At 38.5% G+C, this 11,383-nt stretch overlaps 1 protein-coding gene across 1 annotated transcript in view; it reads left to right on the top strand.

The window, feature by feature from the left end:
* Window positions 1–763: 763 nt before the first annotated feature.
* AP4E1 (adaptor-related protein complex 4, epsilon 1 subunit) overlaps window positions 764–11,383 on the top strand; it is a 58,546-nt gene continuing 47,926 nt past the window's right edge. The window contains exons 1-5 of the mRNA XM_004687793.2: window positions 764–989; window positions 2,719–2,790; window positions 5,552–5,675; window positions 9,837–9,910; window positions 11,006–11,127. Of these exons, the coding sequence (XP_004687850.1) occupies window positions 843–989; window positions 2,719–2,790; window positions 5,552–5,675; window positions 9,837–9,910; window positions 11,006–11,127 (539 nt within the window). The 5' untranslated portion in view covers window positions 764–842. The remainder of the gene's footprint in view (window positions 990–2,718; window positions 2,791–5,551; window positions 5,676–9,836; window positions 9,911–11,005; window positions 11,128–11,383) is intronic.

The following is an 11,383-nucleotide window of genomic DNA, read 5'->3' as shown; positions in this document are numbered from 1 at the left end:
CCTACTGCGCTAGAAGTCTGTTTAAGGGAATAGCGACGGAGAAGACAGGAGGCCTATTGAGAGAGATTTACAGAGCAGCAATTGTCTTCATTTGTAAAATGGAAAAGAACGCAGTGTCGTGCGAAGGTTGGCCAGAAAGATCTATCCTGGTCGGGCGGGTGAGGGACATCAGCTCCAGAAAAGTGACCTTCACCCTGCGGCCGCCGATCGGGAGCCGACCAGGGGTGGGGGCCCCTCGCCGCCTCCCCTCCCTGCTGCGCCCCAAACCCTAGAAGTAGAAGGATGGGAAGCGGCAGGGACCGGCGGGCTCCGCAGGACAGACACGCCGTCATTCACCACCACCAGGGTCCGCGGCGCAGCCAGGGCCAGACGCGCGCGTGGCCCCGGGACACGCGCCCGCCTCGCGGGACAGCGGAGGGAAGCCGGCTGCTCGCACGGCCCGCGGGTCCGCAGCGAGGGTCGACCGAATGGGGACCAGCAACGCCACCTCTTGCTGCGGTCTCTGGCAGAGGGAGACTTCAGGGGACCACAAGTAAGAGGGAAGGGTCGGAGCGGCTTCCTCTGGAAGACTTCGAGGTTCGCGGGACCCGGGGGTTGCCTTCCAAATCCGAACAATCTGTGTCCACTCCACGGGTCAGCGTCTGCTCACCGCCTGGCGAGGGCTCTTCTGGCGCGGACTCTTGCGCCCCCGGCGGCCTTTCCGAGAATTACATTGTTCTTGTGCACACGGGACCGAATAAAGATTTCTTCTTCAAACAAACAGGAAGTGCCTACGGAGGCCGGGCGGGCGGCTGGGCAGGGGCCGGGCATGCAGCCGGGCGGCGGCCGGAGCGCGGGCGGCGATGAGCGACATAGTAGAGAAGACGCTGACGGCCCTGCCGGGACTCTTCCTGCAGAACCAGCCGGTTGGAGGGGCGGGGGCCGCCAAGGCGTTCTCTTCGCGTTTGGGCAGCCTTGTCCGCGGCATCACCGCGCTCACCTCCAAGCACGTAGGTGCCTGCCGGGCGGTGAGGTCGGGGCGCCGCGGGAGGCCCCATGCGCTGAAGGCCCTGGGTGGCGCGGGCTCTGGGTCCCCTCCGGGGGGCTCAGGGGCGGTGTGTGTCGCTACGTCCTGGCGTCTCTCTGGAAGTGTCACTTTCCTGCCCTGACGAACAACCGGGAGGCCGGGTTTCCACAGTTGGCCCTGACACTGACTCATTAGTATCTGGGGCAAATCTCAGATCTCCGAATTTCCCTGTGTTTCCTAAACTTCGGAGTGGGAAAATACCTAACGCATTTCATGGGTTGTTTCGGGGACGAGACGTCAAGGGAGTGAAAACACCAGGTGCGATGGAAGGGTTGGCATTAAACACCTGTGAAGTTTCTTTCCCTTTTTCTTTCCCTCTCCCAGTCTCGTCAGTTACTAGCTGTCACTGTTATCTTACTCTTTGAATATCTTTAGGGCCCTTGAATTCTTAGCTTAGACCAGTGAGGTGAGCAAAGAAAAAAGTATCATTCTTCCAAAATGTAAAATTTGCTGAGTAAGTCTCTGCTTCAGGATGGACTTGGAAATGAGCAGTGATGGAAGTTAAGTTCCCACAGACTTTTTTTTTTTTTTAAAGATTTATTTATTTGTACATACAGAACTGGGGTACAGGCCAGAGGCTCAGGGGCGGTGAGAGGCTTCACCAGAGACAGAGTGGGGAGCAGAACAGGCAGATCGACGAAGTACACTGCTGAGGGGAGCAGCGAGTGGGTCAGGAGAGGTCTGCCACGGGTCAGGAGAGGTCTGCCACGCCATGTGGTCTCCTCCGGGGCAGGCGGGAATTGAACTCATGCGGAAGCGGCTTTAGCTTCTCAGTGCTGTGCTTTAACCCGCTGCGCCACCAGGGAGGGCCAAGTTCCCACAGACTTTTAATGGTGGCATTAATTGTTTAAAATACTGCAGTTTCAGAGTATATCTCAAAAAGATCATGTATTCACTAATACTTTCTTCAAAAGAGATGAATGCAGGGAGTACAAGTGCCATGTTGGTATAGTTGTTATTCGGTGTGTGAAAGACATAGGAAGTGAGGGGAAGGATGTCAAGAATAGGAAGAAAGTGCTGGGCAGGGACAATACGGAGAAAATTACTCTCAGGGTAAAAAAGATTGATTCTGTTTCCGTCGTCTTAGCCTGTTTTCTACTTCATGAGGACTCTGATAAAGGGAAAATACAGGAAGAATTTATTTTCTACTCTCTCTCCACTGTTTCAAAATTGTTTTCTGCTAAATAGTCCTTGGAAATAGTTACTCTTTCTGGATGATGATTCTGAGGTTTGGCGAAAAGCCTTCAGACAAATATTAAGCACATCATTTCTGTAACTCTTAAAATGTTTTAAATTGAAAATATTTTAAATTATAATTTCCATTAAAACTTGTTATATGTGTCTCTAAAAAATGTATTTATTTATGCATATAAGAACTGGGTTCGGGGAAGGTGTGAGAGGATTCACTGGAGAGTGGGGAACAGAAGAGGCAGACTGACTGAAATACAGTGTTGAGGGGAGCAGGGGGAGAGACAGAGGATCTGCTGCACCATGTGGGTCCCCTCCCTGGCTGGGGATCAGACTCTGCTGCTGTGGCTGTGGATAGCTTTTTAGTACTGTAGTGCCTTAACCTGTTGCTCCACCAGGGAGGGCCTTATAGCTGTCTTTTAAAAGATAATTATTAAAACATTTAAATATTTTCACATTTTCAGGAGGAAGAGAAATTAATCCAACAGGAATTGAGTAATCTGAAAGCCATGGTTTCTGCTCCTTCTACGACCCTGGTGAGTTTTCATAGTCAATGTTAAATTGTTAAATGTTAAATTGGAAATCTGGCCTACTGTGGACTCATGAGTGGTGTGGAATTGGTTGCTAAACTCTAATTTAGTACAGGTGGTAGCAATTCAGACATTAACATTAGTCTTTTATTATTTACTGTCTGCACTGGATCAAGACTTACTTGATTAATGTCAGCTCAGTGCCCATGTGATAATAATTGGATGAATGCAGTGATGGTCCTGGGCCCCCACTGTAAACTGTTTTAATATTGATACTGGGAAAACTATAAGCTATATCATTTAAAATTATATCTATCTTCAGATCTAAGTTGATAGACCGTAGCTGTAACTTTTGTTTTACTGTTACATAGATTTCTTGCAGTATTAAGTTGGTTGACAAAATGGAAATAATGTTTTTTCTTTATTTGCTGTAAAACTGAGTATATTGTACAACAACTAAATTCATAACGAGTAGTTTTCAACTTGGTTCCATATAATTTCACTTTTTAGATGACAATCATTTAATAAGAGACTTCTTATTATGTAGGCCATTGTGGGACTGTCCTTACATAGTTAGGTTAAGACCTAATTTTCTATTAGGTTTTTTTTTTTTTTTCCCAAGCAACATTTATTCAGCAAATATTTGGCATTTTTGTGTGTAAGTGCCTGGGAGTTTTCTCTTTCCTCTAATAAAACTACCTGTGTGATCATTTTGCCTGAGTATATAACATGTATTTGAATAAAACTTGTAAAGTCTGGAAGAATGTTTTAGGCTGACATGGTTTCTCTCTTTGTTAGATTTCCATTTTCTACAGTTGGTGGTAGTAAATGCAGATTTTGCTGCCAGGCATAATCCTGCTAAGGGTAGTACTAAATAGGCAGAAGTTTGGGAGGCAGAAGTTTGGGAGGAAGAAGTTTGGGAGTCAGTTGGGAAGGAAGGTTTTATAAGTGATGATGGCCATTCAGCTTGGGCATTCCTTACAGAGTAATCTGTCCCAAAGGTAGTCATATAACGTTGGATGACGGTTTGACAGAGAAATTGTGAAAATAATTCCTGCTGTGGAGAATGTGCTTTCTTTTTTAAAAGTAAGTGAACAATAGTGTATGCAATATAATTATACTTAAAGTACATAAAGACTTTTTAAAAATTCTGACACAGAATGTAATAAAATCAGGATTGATACTTAGTGTTTTAAATAAACACTTTCACACCTCTAATTGTAGAAACCTTTGCGAAGTTGCCAGTATCTTGTAAGCATTTTTCTCAGTATTTGGTAGTCTTAATTAATGTGTTAATGAATTTAGTTGTGTTCCTTTAAACACAAATGACCTGAATTAAATTTTATTCCCCTAAGATTTTCCAATGGTTTAAAAAAATACTCCTTATTTTTACATATAGATATAAATACCCAAATAAATGTGTGAAATATTAGACACTGTCACCCTTTAAACTATCTTGCTTGTTTCCTAAGCATTTTGTGATACAGTAATCCTGTAATTATGTTTTAGATAAACCCTAAATTATGTTTTAGATACTAAAATAGTATATGTGAATATATTTTTTCCTTATTTTTTGAAACACAGGCTTTTTATTTCTGATACAAATGTGCTGTAAATTTTGAGAGTGCAAATATTATACTAGTAAAACAAAATTATAAGCAATTAACTTGTGTTATAAGTATTGAAAGACTCAGTTACAAATTAAACATTGAGTTGACTATACCATTAAATCATACCCTGTAGTTCATGATAATTGTTGAAAAAGAAAGCAGCTATTGCATATTTTATATGGTATAAATCTCAAGAAGTCCCTGTACAGTGTGAGCTTTTTTTTAATTTTGTCTAAATTTTTTTCATACATACATATTTTTTTTTTCAAAATACAGTGTAAACTTTTAATGTGAAAATTATTTTCATTACAGAAATCATTACTACCTTGTGGAAATTGTATGGCTCTTTACTTGATAACATATAGTAAAATGATATGCCAAATTTTAGAAGCCAAGTAAAATTTTTCATGGGTAAAATTATGACCAAATTTTATACTAGCTATAGTTTGTTGCCATCAACAAGATACTGGAATAATTTTACTAAAATGAATGTTGTTAAGTTGGGGGTCAAATTTTTATTCATAGAAACACTGCTATTTAATTTTTATTCATAAAATCTGATTTGAGGTGATTAATTGATATAAATGTGTGTGTATACATATATACACACACACACACACAGAGCCAGGATTAAAGAATTTTACTTTAAATGATTACAGCATGTTGGAAACCCCTAAGGTATGAGATGCTGGGACAAGGGGAATGTGGCATTGTGCTGGAAGGCTGGTCAGCATGGGCTAGAAGACTGGCGGGTATCCAGACCATCATGTCCTTCTTGTGTCAGCAAAGCTAAGCCTGAGAAACAGGCAAGATTAGAAAGGGAGGTAAATTTTAATACCTGATAATGCAGACCCGTGGTGATGAGTGTGCGCCTGATTGGCTAAATACTAAGAGAGTAGTTCACTGTTTAATAACTAACAAGGAGGGGAGGGGGCCTGTTTGTATCAATAAAAATGAATTGTGTCTGGCACTCAGGACATGAGAGGCCTTGAACCCCCTGGTACTACTTCTCTTAAACCGTATTTTGTATCTGTTCATTGCAAAGTTTTTTCAGTCCTTCTCAACCCTGTTCACCGGAGCTGGTCTCTAGCAAGAGCATAATGAAACAAAAATCAAAACATTTTATTTATACAATTATTGGATATTTTGCTTTTCAGAAAATGATGAAGGAATGCATGGTGAGACTTATATATTGTGAAATGCTTGGATATGATGCATCTTTTGGCTATATACATGCAATCAAATTGGCACAACAAGGAAATCTTTTAGAAAAAAGAGTAGGTATGTATTTAAATCTTGTATACTTTAATATGGCCCTTAATGTCCTAGCTACCATATAAAATGAATGATTACAAACACAGTATGTTTATAGAAACACTACTATATAATTTGCAAAGCTTTAAAATATATCACTGCAAAAACCAAAGCCTATAAGTAGAATCAGTTTACCTGACTCATTTTTGAGGTTTAGAGAAGATTACAAATTTCCTGTTCTTGTATTGGTATTTGTTTAGATGGCTATATACACTTGCCAGAATTCATTGGATTGTATAGTTAAAGAAGGGGAATTTTTAAAAAAAAATTTATTTATGCATACAGAACTGGGGTACAGGCCAGAGGTGCAGGGGCGGTGAGAGGATTCACCAGAGACAGAGTGGGGAGCAGAACAGGCCGACTGATGAAGTACATTGCTGAGGGGACCAGCAGTTGGGTCAGGGGAGGTCTGCCATGCCATGTGGGTCACCTCCCAGACCAGGGATCAAACTTATGCTGAAGTGCTTTAGGTTCTTAGTGTTGCATTTACCCGCTGCCCACCAGGGAGGGCCCAAGAAGGGAAATATGCGTAAATTATATCTCAAAACTAATTTTAAAGTTTATCTAACCTTATTATAGAATACAGCTGAAATTGGCTTGAATAATTTTGAATTGCCAGTTCTTACTTTCACAGATGTTAACTAAGAGAATTAGAGCCTTTGAGAAAATTTTTGTCTCTGTAATCAATACTTAGGGCCATTATGAAAACTCATTTCAAAGGTTTAAGTCTCCTTTATCAGCTTCTTTATCATTCTCAAGAATGAAGCCCTTTAGAATATTACAGAAATACAACATGTTCTTTATTCGGAGAAGGTGATAGTGTTATGTGAAGGACCAGCATTTTTCAGAAGTTTATATGAACATGTTGTCAGATGATGGGGTGGCTGGGAGATGTCTTGATAAAGATGCTGGGCCTGTATACCCACAGTATTCCACTTATTGAACCCATTCCATCCAAAATACTCTTTTCTCTACTTGTATTGCTTCCTCCAAGAAGACTGTCCTCTAGCATCCTCTCTCTTTTCAATATTCAAAATTAAATTTTAATTTTCTGATTACTCAGATGGCTGTTACCATCTGTAGCCTGGGAGTTGTCTTTTCATGTAGGAATATCTTAGTCCTAAGCTAATTCTAAGATCTCTAAAGGCAAGGAATTTGAAGATAGTATTTTATATAATTGTTGCTGCTGCTTAGATTTTCATGTAACTGTTTTCATTTATAATTTAATTTTATTTTAAAGTATGTGAAGTGTTAAAATATTTCCAAAATTAAGAAGATCTCATACAAAGGTATATTCGCAATATCTCATTTCATCTGTTGCTCCTCTGTCTAATGTACCCTTTCCTTATTAGTTTCTGACTAGCGTTTTCATGATTTCTTTTTGAAAAAACAAGTAAACACAGTCTCTCTAAAACAAAGATAGCATATTATATACCCTATCTCTTAACATAAAAGATTGTTTACAACTTGTTTTACCCCTTTAAATTTTGTATACTTGTATAATTTTTATTGGGTGAATGGTATATCATTTTTCTTCAACCTTATTTAGCCCTACTGGTGGACATATGGGTTGTTCTTGAGTTTTTTTCCTTTTATAAATAATGTTGCAGTGAATAAACTGTGTATATGAGTTAATTCATTATCATGGAGACTTTTCTTAGTGGAGACCTAAGTCATTTTTTACTGATTCTCAGGTTTCTCGTCGGAAAGTAATTTGCAGCCAACTAGACATATTTGCAGACATTAGACAGTCTGTGTATGTGCTTATCAGTGGAAGTTATTTTTAAATAGCATTTAAACCTTCTGTCTTTACTCTGGTACCACTGCCTCATCTACTCTGTTGAGATTTCTTAGTCTAGCTTTGTGCTTTCTTTGATGGAGAATATCTTCTTATTTTTTATATGTGTTGTTGAATAAATAAATTTCAATACCCATTAAGGCAGGCAGTAAGTTAGGTTCTTTATCTTGTGAGGTAGCACTCGTCTTCATTTTACAGATGAGAAAATTAAGGCTCAGAAAGGTTAAGTTACACACCCAAAGTCAGAGAACTAATACATAGTGGAACCAGAATGTGAATGAAAGTTTATATGAGTCAAAGCTTATATTCTTACACTATCCTCCATTTTTAATATATATATATATATGTGTGTGTGTGTGTGTATGTGTGTGTGTGTGTGTGTGTGTGTGTGTGTGTGTGTATCAATGTACTCAATAAACATAGTTTAGTTTGGTTTTCCTGAAGCCTTTTTCAGTTTTTGAGTCACGGAGTATTTTTCCTCCTGTTTCCCGATGTTTAAAGTAGGGTATTTTTGAAATGGTCTTTGGGTTAGTTTATCTTATATCCTGATCATGTGTGATTTTTAATTTGATCATGTGTGATTCCTTAGCTAAACAGATAAGGTGTCAGAAACTCTTAAGCTCTGCTTTAAATGTTCTTTGTGGTTTTTCTCAATTCTTTCTTGGTCCTGGTTAGTTCTTTTCTTTCTCATGATTGTGGGAGTAATAGCTCTGCTCCTCTGACCTTCATTGAAGATGTTGTGTTGTATCATGCTGTAACATCTTGACTGTGAGAATAGCCCACAGTTTTTTCATGTTACCCTACAGGTGTAGTCAGTATGGATGACATGAGTTTGATCCCCACCGGGGAGCTAACCCATGATCCAGCAGACCTCTCCTGTCTCACCAGTTGCTCCCCTTAGCAGTGTACCTGCTTGTTCTGCTTCCCACTCTGTCTGGTGAATGCGTTTACCTTCCCCTCACCCCACACCTCTGCCCTATACCCCAATTCTAGTATGCATAAATAACTAAAAATAAATCTAAAAAAAAAGAATTGAGAAAATTGAAAAACAATTTTCAAGGAGGAAGTCAAGGAATAATGCTTCAGGGTATACTGTAGGAGAGACAGGACAGCCTGGGGTTAAAAACATCTGACTGCTGCTCATTGTTTGTGTCCTTGCTTCCCCGTGTAGTAATTGTAGATCTTGGGCAGTTATATTTTTTGGGGCCTCATCATGCTTAGAGTAATACCTATCTCGTAGAGTTTTAAGTCTTAGATGAGATGAGATGACCCGTAGTAACTGTCAAATAAGTACTAGCTACTACCAGTGTGAGAAATGACAGAAAATGATGTGGACCATCTAGATTCCATGCATATGGTATTTGCGTTGTCAGCAATATTAATGTTTTTTCAGTATAGTAAGATGTACATCTTTATGTTTTAATATTATTCAAATGAAAATGCTTATTTAAGTCAGTGAGTACAGTTAATGCAGTAGACAATTTTTCCCCCCTCAACTGCTATTCATTCATTAGTGTATTTTCAAATGGGGACAGTAAGCTATTGGTTCATTTAATGTATGATTTACATTGTATGGTTTGGTTGGTAACTTATTCAGTATTATAAATGGCAAGTAATTCACTATTAAGTGTAGTGACTACTACTATACCTGAGAGGAGAAAGCAGACAATGTACAAAAATAAACAATTATGTAAAAAAAAAAATAAAATAAAAAATTTAAAATGTAGTAGTTTTTGAATAACTATATGTTTGACTACACGGTAGAGATATTTTGATTGATTATGAATTTGCACAAAAATTCAAAGGCATATATTCCTGACATCATATATAGGACATTTTTTTGGTATATATTGCCTATTTTCATTTCAAACATATCCTGTGAAATACATAATTCTAAAAAATGTCAGAATGAATAACACCTGAAATTGTCCTTACTGAAATTTTTGCACCTAATATTTTGCAATTTTTTTTTAAAAGATTTATTATTCATACAGAATTGGGGTACAGGTCAGAGATGCGGAGGGTGAGAGGATTCACCAGAGACAGAGTGTGGAGCAGAACAGGCAGATCGATGACGTACACTGCTGAGGGGAGCAGCGGGCGGGTCAGGAGAGGTCTGCCACGCCATGTGGATCTCCTCCGGGGCAGGCGGGGATCGAACTCATGTGGAAGTGGCTTAAGCTTCTTAGTGCAGTGCTTTAACCCACTGCGCCACCAGGGAGGGCCCTGCAATTTGTTTTTATATTGATGTGTAACTGGTATGTTTGTGTAACTTTGGAAAAGTTACTTTGGGCAGGCAATAATGAGATTTTTCTCTTAAACTTTTATAGGTTATTTGGCTGTATCTTTATTTCTACATGAAAGTCATGAACTGCTGCTTCTCCTTGTGAACACAGTTGTAAAGGTACTGTATGTTGATTAATTTGAAGTCTTAAATTATCCCTGCAGGCATGTGACATCTCCCCTTAATCATGTTGCATTAGATATTTTTGAAAGAAGGTATGCTTATAAGGGGCTTATAAAGATCATTCAGATCAGTTTCTCCATTTGTGAAATGAAGATAATGATAGACCTTAGCCAAATTGTAAGGGTTACCTACTTCTATTTTATTGTTTCATTTAAAAAAGCAAAATTAGAATTATAGCTCATCTCTCCAAAGATGCACGTATCTTTCATTTTGTTACCTTTTTCTCTAGGATCTGTTCTAAAGGAATATAGATTTAAACTGAATGACTGAAGTCTTAAGTTTTAGGTCATTTTAAAGGACAATAGAATACAATTGGATAAATGAAATATGCACATGATAAAAGCACAGTTTAATCCACACTACCGTTATTTTTCTTGTTAAACTTTTGATCAAAATTGTTGTGACATATGATTGAATTGTTGAGCTTTCTCATGTTTATCCTGTGTCAATCTTTATTCTTTCTAATGAAACACCTTTATTCTGTCTAATGTTAATCTTTTATATGTTAGTATGAATATGTAGGTAGCATTTTTGAATTTTGAGTCATAGACTATTTTAAGGTGTTACTAGTTGTTTAAATTTTGCCAAAGGGATCAAAAACATATTTTCAAGCTTTATTAGAATGACTTAACAAATTTTTGCAATAAAAACATATGTGAATAAATGTGTGTGAATGCATGTGTTTTATTGTATATACTTGAGAACTTCTTCCTTTTAAACTTCCAATAATGTTATTAATAAAAAAAAATTATAAAATTGGTTACTGATTTGGAAGTTTTAAAGACTGTAATAAAGAAAACTACTTTGTCCAGTGTTAGAACAAATACAATGACTTTTTGGCTATGTTTGTCTCTTGGGTCTATTAAGCCAAATGAAACAGGTATATTCCATAAAATATGAGAGAGACTAACTATACAAATTAATTATATAGTTGGTGGAAAACTAGCAAGGGTGTAGGACCATTGATTGCATTGTTCAGCTCACCATCCAGAGTGAGCACTAAATGTTTTCTTTGTTTAATAATTGTATCAGGACTTGCAGAGCACTAATCTGGTAGAAGTATGTATGGCACTTACTATCGTCAGCCAGATTTTCCCTCAAGAAATGATTCCTGCTGTTCTACCATTAATAGAAGATAAGCTTACACATTCTAAGTAAGTAAATTGTTTTTAGATAGGTATTTATGCTGTGTATTTAAAATAAAAATTATTATAACTTAATACCACCAAGGTTGAGGATATTCTTTAATTGTTAGATACAATGAAAAGCCTCAGAAGGATTGTTCTTTATTTTTATGTGGGTTTATAAAAACATCAAGGAGGGCCCTCCCTGGTGGCGCAGCGGGTTAAAGCACAGCACTGAGAAGCTAAAGCCACTTCCGCATGAGTTCGATTCCCGCCTGCCCCGGAG

The sequence above is a fragment of the Condylura cristata genome, unplaced genomic scaffold, assembly GCF_000260355.1.
Source record: "Condylura cristata isolate star-nosed mole 26May11 unplaced genomic scaffold, ConCri1.0 scaffold00023, whole genome shotgun sequence".
Classification (NCBI taxonomy): domain Eukaryota; kingdom Metazoa; phylum Chordata; class Mammalia; order Eulipotyphla; family Talpidae; genus Condylura; species Condylura cristata.
This window is presented reverse-complemented; position numbering and strand designations above follow the sequence as displayed.